General features: G+C 47.1%; 1 protein-coding gene across 4 annotated transcripts; it reads right to left on the bottom strand.

Moving 5' to 3' along the window:
• Positions 1–9: 9 nt before the first annotated feature.
• On the bottom strand, positions 10–14,923 carry CCNE2 (cyclin E2). Of its 4 annotated transcripts, none has more exons than XM_054190998.1 (12): positions 14,847–14,923; positions 12,761–12,799; positions 12,562–12,670; positions 12,321–12,380; positions 10,226–10,377; positions 7,998–8,133; positions 5,319–5,465; positions 3,989–4,084; positions 3,598–3,732; positions 2,658–2,769; positions 1,759–1,913; positions 10–1,348 (listed from the first exon to the last, which is right to left on the bottom strand). In XM_054190998.1, the coding sequence occupies exons 2-12, from the start codon at positions 12,772–12,774 to the stop codon at positions 1,247–1,249; spliced, it is 1,218 nt and encodes a 405-aa protein (XP_054046973.1). In that variant the 5' UTR covers positions 12,775–12,799; positions 14,847–14,923; the 3' UTR covers positions 10–1,246. The 4 variants fall into 4 exon arrangements, with proteins under 4 accessions (XP_054046973.1, XP_054046974.1, XP_054046972.1 ...); XM_054190999.1 differs by lacking the exon at positions 14,847–14,923 and adding an exon at positions 14,460–14,479; XM_054190997.1 differs by lacking the exon at positions 14,847–14,923 and having other exon boundaries at positions 12,761–13,153.
• Positions 14,924–16,569: the final 1,646 nt, after the last annotated feature.

Below are 16,569 nucleotides of genomic sequence, written 5' to 3'. Positions count from 1 at the left end.
TTTACAGTCTAGTATCTTTCTTTTTAGAAATAGAGGAAATCTTATAATAAACCCCTTATTTTTACAAACTGTACAGAAGGCTGGAAGCAACTTCAGCTAGTTCCACAATGGCTTGTTTGAAGAAGACATGAATTCAAGTTTGCCAAGAGCATGAGTTTAATGTGGTTGGGGGTGGCACCTGATGCTCTAGTGCAGCATGAGCACCTTGTCCCTGGATGTAGGGCACAGGCACGAGCACCTTGAAAGAGGGAGGAGGAGGATGGATACCCCTCCTCCCCAGTACTGTCCCTTCATCACAGGAGAGAAGCACCTCCTAGGCAGAGGTAGTGAATATTGCAAGGAATACACAGTAGTTAATGCTGTTTATAAACACTGATAAAACACAGCTCCACAGTTAAGTTTAAAATACTGTTCCTACACCATCAGTGGTTGTAGAGTACCAGCGGCTCATTTTTTGCCATACCCTCTCCAGTTCTGTTTACAGTTGCTCTCATTGACAGTTCGTGGCTGGATCTTATAAAATAGAACTCCTTCCTTCAAGGCCTGTACTACTTCCAGTTAAGGTTAGTTGAGCAGCACATTCTTTGCGTGTACTCTTACCTGAGGTCAGTGCTATACTAGAACTGAAGTTTATGGTAGCCCCAAAGGGCCACCTTAAATTCATCAGCCTCATGTGGAGCTAGAATTTGATCCAGGGCTGGCTACACTGTAATGTAAGGGCAGAGTGGTTTCAGAAAAGTAAACTGCTTTCCCACTGACCTCTGTAATACTGCACCTGAGCTCACAGGTCACTAAGGGACAGGCATTAAGCTCTGACCTTACCAAGAAAAGAAAAACAAACACAAGTCAAGAAGAGGTAATATGTACAAGCTGTGGTTAAGTTCTCCTGTATGGCTAGCCCAAGTTAAAGCACATTTGACATGTAAAGTTGAGTGGACAAACTTGGCCACTCATCCACATTTAAAGAGTTCTTGAAATTCATAAGTTAGGAATGGTCAGAGTTGAACTAAGTCTTGTCTGAGAATGGACCTAAGTGGTCCAGGCTCCTGTGACAGCACAGAGGGATGCTTGGTCTAAGTCTCATATCAAGTCTGTAGGAGGGCACTGCTCTCAGCTTCCATCTGCTGCTCTGTTTGATGCATCTTTTACTGCCTGAGTCTTGAAGAGCAGTAAAGAGCATGAGTCACCTTTAGTGTGGTCTTATTCTGAAGCACCAAGTCCTGTTTCTGAAACTGTTGTCCATATTTCATTTCTTCTCTGTGCTTTTGGGAGGGGTTATTATTCCTCCTGTTGACACAGGTGATAACTGACCAGGGGCAGTAGATGCTACTCCACTGTTAACTTCTTCCTGTGAATGGGGGGAGGGAGAGGACAGTTAATATCTGTGAGAAATTCTACTTTTTTGTTTCGCTCATACTATTCAGCAGCACTCCTCCCACCGCTAGTACAACTCAAGTACTTCAGAGTGAATATATTGAATAAAAAACCAAGGCAGTATTACACAGATAATTATCTTTTAAATGCTTCACCAGTACTTCTGTTCCGAGTCTTTGCTTACAGTCTGCAAGTGTTATGATAAAACACCATTAGTTTATGGCATCATCAAGCAGGAGCCAGAAACAGAAGGTTAGGCACCGCTGACCATGCTGGCTGAGGTGAGCCAGGCCAGGTGTGAGCAGGAAGGTGTTTGGCCACCCTTCCCTGCCTCAGGAGGAGGAGGGGGGTGTGATGGACTCCCAGCTGCCACAAACCACCTACCAGCATGTCCAAGTAATTGGTGTGTGTTTGGATATTATGTCGATCTTCTGCTGCAACCTTCTTGAAGTTCTTCAGCTTCGCAGGGACTTTTTTTGCCACGCTCACAAAGGGAACCATCCATTCCGCACACTCTGAAATGCTGTCCCAGTCTAAGCCTAGAGGGTAGAACACAGCGAGATATTTAGAAATCATGGAGGAGTCGCACAGCATTCCAGGATGGTCATAAATTTAAAAATAACAGTGCAGATAAAGATTCAGAAACATCCTCACAGAAACTCCCAGCATTTCCTTGTGCTTGCTACTTAAAAGTGGTGTGGTGGGAAGATGGTGAGCACTGGCCTCCCGAGCAAAGCACCTCTGGGACCAGGAGGGTTCCTGGTGCTTACCAGGGAAGGCTGAAGCCACTTCTGCGGCGTGAGTGCAAGATTTTGGTTCACATTATAAAAACATCCACTATTGTCACAGTCCTGTATGGTACCTCAGGCAACACACAAGTGCTGAGCTTAGTTAAGCAGTTTATTCCCCCCCTCCACTTATTAAGTGATTGGCTTGTAGGAGTTAGCACAAAGGTGAATAGAATGCTGCTGACAGCTGAGGATGACCACATTTTAGGAGAAAAAGTAGCCAAATACTGGGTATCTAACAATCCCCAAAGCAACTGGAAGTCAGAGAGCAGCAGTATTAGCCCAAAAGCAAGGAGGGTAAGTCTGCTTCATTTCCTTAGCTAAGACTCTGTTTTTGAAAGCATTTCCTTCTCTTTCGAGAACAGAAGTATTAGTGTCCGTGTAGTTTTGCTCTTTGGCAGCCTGATAAACCAATTTGCTCTGAGCAGCCTCAGGCACGTAACAGCTTTCAGAATCCCCTGCCTAAGGAGGCCAAGCTTTACAAAGGCTCCTTACCTGAAGCTTTCTTAACGACTTCAATTGAGGTATAGTGGCAGAGCGCTGCAGCAGCTAGTGTTCTGTACTGGAAGTCCAAAGAATTCACATCCAGAATACACAGGTCTAAGAGCTGAGGAAGTAAGGTACAAAATTTAACAAGGTGATACTTTAGTATAATTCTGTCTCAGAAACTGCTATGCATATACCAGTCCTCTTATAGTCCATGCTAACACATCTCTGCTTTTCAGCACCAATTGCACACAGCTTTTTTTTATCTTTGGCACCCACTGCAGTTAAATCGGGTCTCACAGAGTGATGATACCAACCAACATGCGCTTTTACCAGTAACATGCAAGACACTTCACTTGCACAAAATTTAAGTACACCTTTAAACTCTTAGCAGAGCTCCAGGAAGGGATTTTCTTAGCTTAAAATATATTACCTAGCAGCTCAGTGACTTCAACGTGTCTACTCTTCAGTAAGCCTCTCTGAGACTGGACACAACACATGCCCATAAAAAAGCTGAACCACAGTAGTTTCGAGGTAGTCAAAACACTTGTCAGACTGCCTTCTAGGCAAATGTACAGAAGCACTGTTACCAATAACACAGGTAAAAACAGTCAACAGTCTTAAATTATCTCCCCTCCTCTCAGAGCTGTTGCTGCTGCCTGCTATTTGCAGAACATTGCAGTGATTAAAAAAAAAGAAAGATGGATTTGTATTGTTCCAGTGTACAGAAAAAGTCTTAAAATAGGTGAGAGCAGGGAGACAAGCCGCACACGAGCACTTCTCCAAACTGGGTATGAACGTCTCCAGCAGTGAAACTTGCACATTCCTTAACAAAGTAACAGGTGAGAGGAAACAAGGAAAAGCGTTTTTTAATGGCTTTTGGGGGTGTAACGTTCAGTTGTGCTTGAATCACTCCAAGAAGCATTTTCGGATACAGCTTACTACCTACCTGTGCTATCTGAATGAATTTTTCCTGAGAATACTGAGGTAGCAGCACTTTCGGAACATCCTTCAGAGCATCCACCTGAAGATAGAGGTTCAGCCAAGAGACGATTGTCACCGGACAGAGTTCCCATTTTAAAGCCTGCGAACATTAAACAAACAGTGAAGCACCTTAAACCACGCAAGGACAGTTTTGTGCTCTGACTTCTTTTCCCACACCTCCCCTTTGCTCAACTTATTGTGCAGATCCTCAAAAGACACGGAAGCTTTCCTTGTTTTTTCAGAAAGATGGACATACTAAACATGTTCCTTTTCTAAAGCAGATAAATTATATTAAAATACAAGGCTCAGCTGGACGGTCTTTCAACCGGCACTTACAAACACAGCAAAATAATTACCTTTAACATAATAAGTTCCATTCTTACAATATCATCTTCACTGCAAGCACCATCAGTGACATAAGCAAATTCCTGTATTTTAGGAGCGTAGATTTCCTTTAAAGGGAGGGGAAAAAGTGAAGATTAGAGTGCCTTACAATTCTAAGAAAGCTTAAGAAGATACTGGCAAATACTTTTCAATCCATATTGGAATATTAACATCTTTTTATGCTAGAAAAGTGTTTTTCTCATTATACGAAGTAACTTGAACCTTACTGGAGGATGAGGAGATACTAAAAACAAGTAGGTTATATGTTATCTGTTGTAAAACACAATAGATTTAGTGCAACTTCTTTAGTTTCTGGGCAAATAAATGCTGACCAAGCAACCAGAACAGCCTTTCGTTTATACTGCTTTCTACTCAGCCACCGCCTTTGATGTAAAAACACCTTAATTCTTGCACAGCACACCATGGTATTAGAAAAGTCTTGCTCATTCAGGTTGTGCACGGTGCCAGTTAGTGCTCATGTAGTCTCATTGATTAAAAAAAAAAAAAAAGTCAGAGGAGACAAAATCCCCCAGCCGCGGTAGCTGGCAAAATTCATGGTGCAGAGATGGTTAACAAAGAAATTCTCCAACCCAGTTATGCCAGTTGGGGCCACCTATAGCTAGGTGCGTTAGCAAAAGAGAATCACCAGCAGAACCACTTCCCTACTGGCTGATGCCCCACGCACTTCTCTAGGACAGAAAACTGCTTGTAGCGCACTACCTCAGCCTTAGGAACAACAGCTAAACCAGGGGGTTTCCGATATAAAAACTTAATATCCCAAATTTTCCTCCCAGCCTAGCCTACCACGGCTATACAAAAATATGCCGTTAGCTCACAGATGTTGTGCACAATGTAATGCATCACCATTGTTGCACTTAAAAAAAAAAAAAAACAACTCCGCTAAATGGGTTTACGGGGATATCAGCCTGATGCACAGGCAGTTTGAGACTTAGGCTTGGTTTTGTTCAAGCCCCACGCCTGTTCCTGAGATTGTTTGCCGACTGCTGTATATTTGGAAAAAGACAAAACAAAACAGAACTACTCCTATGCACATTTGCATACCTTTTAAGTTTATGTGGTCTCCTTTCCCTGCTGCTGAGGAAAGGGCGGACAAAGACTACACTCCACGAGATTGACACATGCACAACTGAAGGAAGAGAAAAAGTTTTCCCCTTCTGACCTTCAGCGTTGTACGTACACCACCAAGTTCAAGAGACTCAGACAGAAGAAATAAATACATTATCACTGTCTCTTTAGTTATTCCAAACTTAATATCCTCCTCCCTGTAGCAGAGCTTCTTACCTCAAGTTTGGAGGCAATGAATAATGAGGTAATTCCTATGAGCTGGAGCATGCTCTTGTTAATGTTCTTTTGTGTCAACATGAATCTATCAAAAAAGTCTTGAGCTAGGTAGAAGGTTTCCCTGTGGAGTGCATACACCTCACATACCTACAACAGGGAAAGAAAAACAATTCAGTTTTATGTTAAAAAACTCTATGTAAATGCATTAAAGTATTCAAGCTTTAATAGTAAAACACCATATGCACAATTTTATCTTTCGCACACACGAACTATCACATACCTATCTGTGGTTAGTGTGGGACTGGGGAAAAAAAAGCATTTCCCATGCTCCCACCTAAACAGAGATTGTCTATGATGCACTAACATACATCCAAAGTATACCTTTTCCAATCTAAATTCCATCCAGTTTTCCTGCACAACCAATTTCCCACTGAAAGAAGAAAGCCTTGTTGAGGGGGGGGAAAAAAACCACCAAAGAACAACAAGCAAAACAGCAAACCCCCCCCCCAACTAATTTCCTTGATTAAGAATACCCTGGGCTCAGACCTCAAGTTGATGTTGCAGAGCAGATCCTCCCTGTATTCCTGATAGGCCTGTCCCAGGGCAGAACCACTAATAAAAACCTTGAAGTCTTTGACTCTACAGCAAAGGACCCTGGAAGGTGCTGCCCGAGGGGGCTCTGACGAGGCATGAGCGGTGCCTGCAGCCCGTCAGGTACGCCGACCGCCTCGCTAAGCAGAAACAAAACTGCAAGAACGGCCATCTGCTCCATACGGTTGCGGGTCTCCCTGGTAAGGAAAACTTTTAATACTTGCATTGTATCAAAGTGGTTCAAATGCCAGTTCAACAAAAAAAAAAACAAACAAAAAAAACCCACAAAACACCACACACAAAAAAAAGGAAAGGAGACTGCCCAGAGAACAGAGACTGCAACTCTGTATATCCCTTCCACAACTAGACACTAGTTTGATATTTATAAATTACTTATCATCTAGGTGCAGTCAACAGGAAAGAATATCCAATAAATAGATCCCAAGTCCAGGCTTCCTGCCCTGCTTCATTATTTCACTTAGATACAGCCAGAATGAAATCTCCCTACTACTATTTCCTAAGATAAGGTTGAAAACCCATTTGTGAATTAAAACTCTTCCTCACCATCAAAAAATGCAACCGGTTGGCAGTAACATCCCAGCTCATTCTTTTAGACCTGATCTAATATTTGCCACTTGACATACTACTCCGATATTAACAACACTGCTCCAAACAAGATTCAGAACTAAAAACATACAGACCAGGCCCACCCATGAATAAACGGCACAATTTCTGTAAAAGAGTATTGCTCAGACATAAGCAATAATGCTTGCTCATGTTAAATAGTATCTCGGTTATGATATTATAGAAGATAATGTTAGGAGCTACTTGAGGGCTATCAAAGTTTCTGTGATTTTAACCCACTGTGGGGTTTAGAACCACTGAGCTGGACAATAACAACAAGGCCCTTGCTGAGATTTTTGTTTGGAAATTAGATGATTTCCTAAGATTTTTCAAAAGAAAGTAACAAAACATAATTTAATGGTGGTATGTAAGTTACACATTAAAGTATAGAAGTGCACAATTGGAATAATTTTTATATTCAGACTGTAGGTTTAGGTTTGGTTTTTTGGTTTTGGGGGGTTTTTTTGGGTTTTTGTTTGTTTTGGGGGGGTTTTGGGGGTTTTTTTTGTGGTTTTTTTTGTTGGTTTTTTTTTTTTTTTTTTAAGAAAACAACCCTCATTCTCCTTTCCCTTGAAATTCCCTGCTATTAGCACTGTTCCACCAAGAGTGCCGCGGTAACCTCTGCTTCCTTGGAGTACTCGATATGGAACTGGTAAACCTGCAAGATCCCTTCTGCTGATGGGACAGGATTACATGCGTCAAGCATTGCTTTTGGCAGTGGCGACTGAATACGCTTAATATAGAGTTCTTGGAAACACCCCCAGAACATAACTCTCTATTTACAACACTAAGGCTCCTTCCCGCCGGCTGCCAAGATTGAGAGCATCCATTTTGTTTGACAACTGGAATACCCTGAATTACAGCAATTAGACTGGAATATGAATGATTTGTTTGCAATCGCTTTCCAACAAGAACCTGTCTATATCAAGAGCCTTTAGACATCAGCTACCAATGCACTACTTTCTTCCGCTCACTTCATAGGACAGAATTAAAAATGCACTAGTAAGTCAGAAATTCGTGGCAGGGGCTGCCACCTAAGAGCTCTTGATGTAGACAGGGCCAGGGTGGTACCTAATTCCTCAATACAGATGCAGTTGTTTCATGGCTTAGATACAGTTTAAGATGTAAAGTTTGAGCTTCATAACTAATCTGTCTATAGCAATTTCAGTATAAGCGCCTCAAAACCAGACTTTTCCCCTTCCCAGGAAATACACATGGTAAGAGCAAAAGTTCAGTACCGTTGCTTTCTGCCCTGCGTGGAAGATTCAGCATCTCCTGCCAGGGAAGGCTGAACGTAGCTCACCAAAAGGATCAAAAGCAGTAACTTGTAACCCTTTTGTTGCAAACTAGTTTAAGCATTTACCATACAGTACATTTTGCTATTAGGTCTTTTATGTAAAAGCTGTGCTTTTATCTGCCTACTTCACAGGCATAACACATGGCAAAGTAACTAAAAGAACAAACCTCTAAGAGCCAGTCTAACAGTATTGATCTCATGTGAGGTTGCAAACTAGAATGTAGCGACGTGAAATGCTTGCAATGAGCGTATCTGTTCTCCTTCTTCAGGATGTTGAGCCAGACATCTTTGGAATTTCCCCAGCTGCGGAATAAAGTTACACAAAGCATTGTTAAGTATATATACACCTTCACAAAAGGAGTATAAAAACATTATTTATTGTTTACAGACATTCAGGAACAACAAGAAAAGTGCTGCATAGTAAAAGCTCCCTATGGTAATTAGAAAACTGCACTTTGAACATCTCGCGTCACCCTAACAGCAGCTTGCCAAGATCATCAGCAAGTCCAGCTTCATCGAACAGACAATAAAACTGAATGTGTGCGTCCCAGAGTCACACATACAAAGTTTCCTATTTTGCCTAGTTAGGTGGCTGTCCAGAAAGCAAGACAAAAAACAAACCCTCCCCATAAAAAAGAAAAACACACCCCTCTCCCCAAGAAACACAAAACATACACAAAGCTGTCCAGTTTAGTTCAAGAAAAAACATTTACAGATGGTGTTTAAGAGTCACTCATCCATCCCTTCCTTTTCTAGCCTACCTTAAGGCTCAGAAACAGGCTATTGTGAGAAAAACTGAGTTCTTGTTTATTGCTAACTTATAATTCATTAGCATTCAAGTCTACTTGGGAAGAAGAAGATACCTATATCATTAATACGGCTTGTTTTCAATTCGTATTTATTGCTATTATGAATTGATATGGTTTTCTTTCTTGGATGTACTTCTCATCCTAAGGGTGACAGCACATTAGTCAATGCAGTGCTGAGATTTCGTACTGAAGTTTTTGGAGTCCATATTTACCTTTCTCAGAGCAGAAGCAGAGAGAGATTAAGCAGACCTGATCACTGGTATCGCCTACAAATTCTAACCCAGATCAATTCCATTCTGCTGCCATCATAAGTTAAAAGTCAGAGAGATACTTGCTTGTTTAATGCACAAGTCTCCCCGTTTAAGTGGGCAGGCATTGAAAAAATCTCCTATTATAATCTTCCTGCAGCAGTTAGAAAAGCATGAAAAATGCAGGAGAGAGCGAACGATCCTCTTATTCAGCTAATTGGAAAGGATGGAGCTTAGCTTTACCAGATGCCTATTGACAAGAGGTGAAGATCAAAGACTAAACTTCTTGCATGGAATTCTGTATCTGAACATATCTTTGGGATCCATCATTTTCCAACAACTTGCTGAAGGAGTACATGAGATTCCCTCATTCACCATCCCTTTGTAATTAGTTTTTTTTAAAAAAAACTACACTACGAAAGCATGATTTGCTAGGTATAGAGAACGGCATACTCTCCTTTAAAGCGCAGCTTATCAGACTTGGGAGTAATACTGAGAGGGAGGAGCAGCTGCGTTTGAAACTCAGTAAAAGAGACTGCAAGAGACCTACTGCTTTGCTCTGAGGCAAAACATCACCATGCAGCATCTCCCAGTTCTGACCAAGTTTTGGCCAGAACAAATAAAAACATGGTATATCTACAAAGGTTCTCTTAAAGTAATGCTTCGTGTTCTGCTTCTCCTCTCATTCACCTCAGCAGAATTTTTTCCCCTAATGCACTGCAGTAAATTTAATAACTCTTTCATTAAACACCAGGCTGATACAAACAGCAACCAAGATACTTAACCGACACACCTGAATGGCTAAGAAATTCAGAAATTGAAAAATCCAATTTAGTCAGCTAGTCTATCCCTTCACAGAAGTGAAAACTTTCTAGTACTGTGACTGCACCAAGCATACTGCATTGCATGAACAAGCTACCTGCACAGCAATATTGCCACAAATTTATTTGCATATTTGTACATTTTTTAAATTCTTGAAGAAAACTTTGCATAGTATTTTTTGGTCACTCAGTTCCAATAGCACTGAAAGAAGTTTAGTTTTACCATTATGTGCCTCTTAACCACTTAGAGTTTCTCCAGTGTTAAGTTATAAAAGGACAGCTCTGAAGGGCGAAAGTTATCTGTCTGGTGCATTTATAAGATGGGGGTAAAAAAACAAACAGAATTTGTCTTTTTTTGGGCCAGGACGTTGAAACTGTTTGTGGGATGAGGAGACAAGTAGAGGTAGGGGTTGAGTACTGCCCACAATTATACAAACACAATACAACAACAGATTTTACTACAGTAGTTCAGCATATTTGATAAAACATTGACAACTGCTGCATCTGGTAAACTTACTTGAGTTCTGGCAAGGGCGATGGATTTATGAAGAGGTTTCTGAACCTGTATTTTTTGAATCTTGAGAAGTCAGTCGTTACTGATTCTTTGTGAGGCGTTTCAATAATTAGGCAAGGCGAGATGCCTCCTGTTATCGTGGGCGGCCAACAACTCTGCAACATACACAAGGGATCTTTTAAATGCTGATTTTACTGTGAAAGCAACAAAAGCAAGAAGTAGATTACAGTAACAACAACAATATATGTAATTTATGTTAGTCTTTTCGGACATCAGCATCAATTCAAGTACTGAAACCAAGAAAGACAGGGAGATTAAATGACAACAAAGCCTTACACAGTCAAGACAGAACATGTATAAACAAATTTGATAAATTTGGGAAACTCAGTTTTGAGGAAGACAACTATCTTTAGTTTATAAACCCACGAGTAACCTATCCATTGATTAAGCTGCTCAGTTACACTACATAAGGCAAAGGTACTCATTGCTACTAAAACACAGGACATTAGGTTGCTGGTCCTATCTACTTATGTGCTCAGAAGGAAAAGAAAGGAGAGGGTGGAGGTTCTACTGTCTCAGTGGAAACTCAGCAACTTGTTATCTTCCAATTAAGCGCTCCAGAGAGGAGCCACCCATCTCAGCTCCAGAGCTAGATACCCACTGAGGGAGCAGCAGCTGTGAACTATCTCTCAGTCTGCCAATGCCAAATAAGGGATGCAATGACTCAAAAGGAGAGGAGCCCAAAGTTATTTGGACAGAAAGCTTTAAAGAAGGAATTCTAGATTACTTCAGTTAACTCTGTAACTTGTTTCACTAATAATTACTTGGTCATACATAGCCAATACAAGTAAGCAGGTAACAAATGCATGGAGTATATGCAACGCTGTAATGGCTGACAGCCTTCAAAACAGTGATGCAGAACTTTAATCATGCTCTGTGGAGTTAGGGGGGATCCCATTCCCAAAGAATGGCAACAGCTACCCCTGAATACAGAAACTTTTCCTATATAGCTGTTTTGCAAGCTAAACTACATATGACTTCCTTAGTATATCTAAACCTATGCATAGCCAGACTGAGTACTAAGAGTGAAGTTACGTATTCCAGCAGAATTGATCTTAACAGTAGAGAGTTATGAGAAAAGGGAGATCCTGCTCCTTCTTCTCTCCTGTGATCCTCACTGCTCCAGTCCCACCCCTTCCTTCTTTTGCCAGCTTTGATGCTTGTTAGACTCTCTGCTGGGTTGATTCAACTCACTAACCTGGCAGAACATCAACTCATTTTGTAGTGCCAAATTAGCAAGCTGAACCTGCACACTGCTTCATTTAAAGAGAACCAAAAATGGAGCAAGGCAGGGGATGGAGTATGCAGCCAGCTATCGAGGAAGGAAAGAAAGGGGAGCAGGATTTCCCCCTTTTGGCAGAGGTAAGTTTCACCCCAAGTACAGCTGATGTACTTACACCGCATTTTTCCCTACACAAAGTTTGCAAAGACTACTTCACCACCAGAAGCGTTTTGCTTCACCATAGCTGTTTGTCTTGTCCGCTTTACAAACAAGCAAGAGAAAGTTACATTATTTTATTAACCCACTTTAAAATAAACAACTGTAAAGCCCCTCACTTGGTTAGGAGTAGCCTACGTTAGCTAAGACAGATTCCTAAATTGATTTAAATAATCAAAAGAACTGTTAAATTAGAGAGGGCCTGCATAGTTACGAGTCTTCTTCGCTAAATGGCTGTGAAACCACACCTTAAGTTAAAACAAGTGCAACGATCTTGTTTAGACTTGCCTCTAGGCCTTACCTGGTCTGCATGTGGAATTGTTCTGAAATATCTGGATTTATTCTCATTTTTACACCTACCCTTACTCTGCAGTTATTTGCACATTGAAGGACCCTTTATCTGCACCAAAGTCATGCATAAAAAAGCAAAAACGTATGAAGAGATGCTAAAGTTCAGAGCTCCCTTAGTTTTTAATATCTGAAGGTAGAAACTTCCCCTATTCAATACTTTGTAGTGTGGAATGCATGACTTCACACCCACCAACACAAACCAGATGGACTCCCCCACCTAGTTTGAGCCGGTAATCAGGATTGAATTACCTTAATCTCATATTGATGCTTTTTAGCAATTTTCCCATCTTCTCTTTTCTTAATCTCCTGCTGAGAAGAGAGATACACATCAGTACACTGACAATGACCAGCACACCCACCTCTAAAGCTAAAGCAAACTGTCGCTACTCCTGCCCAAGTTTCTAAATCAGCAGTGTAAAGATTCTCCCATCCAAACGCATGGGAGAACTTCCAATATTATTAAATTTTTCAAGCTGCCCAAACTGGTCACCTCTGCAGTTCTCCTTTTTCGGGTCTGGAGATGTTCTGGTCCCTGCAGTTCTTGTGGAGACTCTTCTTGACATGAGAGTGGCTGTTGCTGCTTGGCTTGCAACCGGCTACTGCAAAGAGCAGAAAAACATCAGATATTAGGACAGCAGTTGGCAGATGAGTACAGATCAGCTTGGTGTATTACAACGCTAATGGCTTACCTGCGTCTTGACATCTTCTTTGGGTTGTAAGATCTCTACCTGGACCAAAGGAATAACATAAACTCAGTTAATGTATCCTCAATAAGTTAGGACTGAGTTCCGTGCTTTGGAGACACATCATAAAGAGCAGCATGGTGTACCCAACTGAAATAGAAGGGCACAAGCATTTTACTGGTGCGAGGAATGCCTGAGGTATATAACCACAGGCAGCTCCACGTCCTGATGGGAGACACACTGCTGAAGGGGGTTACCCAGGGATGCCCACATATGCCCCCAGCTGGTTTGGCTCAGGCTAGCTGCGTTCGGCTAGCCCCGGGCGGGAGGGAGCCTGTAAAGGGCCATTTCCCACGCGACAGGATGTTGGGGGGGGGGGGGTGTCCCGGGAGCTGTGACCCCCGCCACGCTCCCTCTACAGCCTTCATACTGCACCCCCGCAGGCACAGCGGCTCCCCCCGGGGGGATTTGGCCCCCCACACCTGCCGGGATGGGCCGTGCCGAGCCGGGCCGTGCCCGCCCGCCGCCGCCCGCGCTCCCGCCGCGCCGGTTCCGCGCCAATTTGCAGCGAGCGGGGAGGCGGCAGCGGCCTGCGCCGCACCGCGCCGTGCCGAGCCGTGCCGTGCCTGGGGGGGCGCCGGGGCCAGCCCCGGGGGTCAGGCGGGGAGAGGGGAAAAGGGGGCACTGCCGCTGCCCGCGCCCAGTCTCCCTCCAAAAGGGCCCGAGCCGCCCCCTGCCCCTTCCCCCCCCCTCCCCGCCCCGGCCGGGGGTGCTGAGGGGACGCGTGAGGGGCCGGGGAGCAGGGCAGGACGGCGGCCCCCCTCCCCCGCGCTCCCGCCTTGCTGCCAGCGAGGCTCCCTCCAAAACCTGAGGGGGAAGGAGGAGGGGACGTGGGGGCAGCCCCACACACGGGGACACCCCCCAGTCGGGACACTGTCCCTCGGGGGAGGCGGGGGGGGGCCGGGGACCCCACACAAGGGGGACACCAACCCTCAAGGATGGAGGGTCGCCCCAAGGCGGGCTAGGGTCGGGGTACCGCAGGGACCGGGGCGTTCGAAAGGAGGTGTGTGTGGGGGGGGGGGAAGTCCCCACCAGGTGCCGAGCCCCTGCCCTGATGTCTGGGGTCGGGGGGAGTCGGGGCCCAGGCCGGGGTGAGGGCGGGCGGGCGCGGGCCGGCAATCGGGGTCAGCCCGCCAAGCGGCTCGGCCGGCTTCCCCACCCCCACCGCGCCCGGTCTCCCTCCAAAACCCGGCAGCCCGCCCCCCGCCGCCCCCGCGGAGCTCTCCGCCGCCGAGCGGACCCGGGATAGGGTGGATGGGGCAGGGGGGAAAAGCGATGGCGGGCTCCCGCCCAACATCCCCGCTCGGGCCATCACCCCCCGCAGCGCTCCCTGCCCCGGGCGGGAGGGCACCGGCGGGGCGGATGGGGCCGCCCGCGGACACCCACCAACCCCCTCCCGGCTCTCCTCTGCCGCTCTCCCTCCAAAACCGTGCTGGGCGGGCGGGCAGCCCGCCTCACCGCTCCCGCCCGCGCCCCTCGCACCCCCTCACACAGGCACCCGGTCTGCCGGTACCGCTGCCACCATAACCACCGCCACCAGCACAACCACCGCCACAACCACCATCACAACCGCTGCCACCACTACCGTCATCACCATCACCGCTGCCCCCCATCCCCACCAGCTGGACCGCCACCCTCCGCTCACCTCTGCTGCCGCCGCCGCCCGGGCCGCGCTGCTCAGCTGGCGCCGGCGCCAAGCCGCTATATAGCGCGGCTCGGGCCCGCCCTGCGCATGTGCGAGGGCGGCAGACAGCTACCCCGCCCGCCCGCCCTCCGCCACCGCCACCGCCCGCGCCCCACTCGCACCAGCGCCGCCCCTTCGCCGTCGGGCCGCCCCGGGCCCCGCGACTCCCCCGCCCGCCGCCGGGACACCCCCGCATCCCTCCCGCCCGCCTCTGGGCCGCAGGCAGCCCGGGAGAGCGGCGGGCAGTACCGGGAGGAGGGCTGTCACCCCGCGGGGAGACCCGCCCCGCTGCCCCAGTCCCTCTCCCCCGCCCGGGCCCCGCTGCCGCGGCACCCCCGGCACCATCACCGCGATCAGCCGAGGCTGGCTCCAGCTCCGGGCCCGGTCGCCGCCGGGGCAGCTCCACCGGCGGCCCCGCACGCCGCGCGCCCGGCGGGGAGCCGCTCGCCACGCCCCCCCCGGGGCGGGGCCGCCTCCCGCCCTGTCCAATGGGAGCGCGCCGTTCCGCGGCAACGTGCAGCGGGCAGCGGAATGTAAACACGGCTCCGCCGCGCGCGCCCCGCCTGGCCCCGCCCCGCCCCGCTCCCGCCGCGGCCTGAGGGCGGGCCGGCTCCTCCCGCCCGCCGCAGGGCACCCGCCCGGCTGGGCCGGCAGCCCTGGACAGTGGGGACGCCTCACCCCGGCACCCCCTGCGGCTGGGCAGCAGCCCGCTGCCCCTCAGCAGCACCCCTGCCCCCGCCGGGAGTGTCTGCTCGGCGACACCACTCTTATCCCTGTGCCACCAGCTTCCTGTGGGAGCAGCCCCCCGGACACCCCACCGACACCCCGCTCCCGTGGGAGCAGCCCCCGTTCACCCCACGTTCACGGGTGGGGGGGTGTCAGCCCAATGGCTGTCAGACATCTCACCACGAAGGGATGGCCTTCACCCAGCTGTGCCTCATGAAGGCCGGGAGGGGCCTGGGCCTTTGCGTTCGAGACCTTCCCTGAGGTCCCTTCTCTCCCCCTCCATTTTTGTGGTGTGTTTAAGCACAGAGAAATTCGTCCCAGCAGGAAACCAGCCTTCCCCAAGCACAGCCTTCCATGGTCTCCCATGGACAGCCTCATCCCCTGTGTGCGTGGAAGCAGGCCCTCACCTGAGCGCAGGGCACCCGTGGCCATTTTGGTGGTGGGGAGCAACGGGTACTTTCCCTCTCCTCTCTCACAGCGCAGAGCACACCTGCTGCAAAACAACACAAAAAGAAGCCACAGCTGCCTTCAAGTAAATCCACCTCGTCATCATTTTTATCACTTCTGCTTTCTCTTCTCCAAAGTGTAATGCTATTGAAGAGTAAACATAGTTTTTGCCTCTAAATACCTATTATAGTAATTAAGCACAATAAACAGGTTTTGGTGCTTACCTTCTCATAGCTTTGCCATTTTGAAGGGCAAGAGAAATGGCAGCACAGCCCACCAAAGGCAGAGGTGTTACAGTAGGATTGCTGACAACATTTTAACAGGTCACAAGTTTAGGGCCGTCTCTCAACTGCGGGTGCTTACAGCAACAGATGGAGTGGGGACAACGATTCCTGCAAACTTCAAGTAAAGCAGCGTGCATGACAGACGCGCGAGATAGATGTTGCAGCCACCCAGCCTCCTCAGCTCTGCAAAATACCCATTCCAGTCCTCATCATAAAGAAAATCTGCTAGTTGTGGCTCAAAAGGGACGTAAAAAACCCCACAAACCACTGTCATCTGTTCAAGCCCATTGGCACTTAGAAACAACCTTTTCAACTGTCTATATTGCACCAGCTCGTCTCAAGGAATCTAACTCATGTCATAGTTTGGGGTGCCTGAAGTAGACGTAGCCTTCAGCAGGTGGCTCTGTTAGTTGGTTTCCACTGAAGTTCACCAGCAAGATGAAGACACCATCCTGCTGTCTAGAAATGCATCTCCTGCTCCACTGACTACAGAGAGAAGGTGGTCTCCTGAATTTGGGCAAACTTTTGACCTAACACTGACCTCAGGCCTTTAACTCACTTGCTGAAGTTGAAACCCCACCATAGTCAACTTGTTAAAAAGAACTGGAACTGCA

This window comes from Rissa tridactyla, chromosome 2 (genome assembly GCF_028500815.1).
Source record: "Rissa tridactyla isolate bRisTri1 chromosome 2, bRisTri1.patW.cur.20221130, whole genome shotgun sequence".
Taxonomy (NCBI): Eukaryota; Metazoa; Chordata; class Aves; order Charadriiformes; family Laridae; genus Rissa; species Rissa tridactyla.
This window is presented reverse-complemented; position numbering and strand designations above follow the sequence as displayed.

Bases quoted from the DNA above. Each gene is read 5' to 3' on its own strand.
- CCNE2 (XM_054190998.1), bottom strand. The intron at 12,381-12,561 runs GTGACCAGTTTG...CTCTCTTCTCAG, and splicing joins GAAAAAGGAGAACTGCAGAG to CAGGAGATTAAGAAAAGAGA. The intron at 1,914-2,657 runs GTAAGGAGCCTT...TCTACCCTCTAG, and splicing joins AGTCGTTAAGAAAGCTTCAG to GCTTAGACTGGGACAGCATT.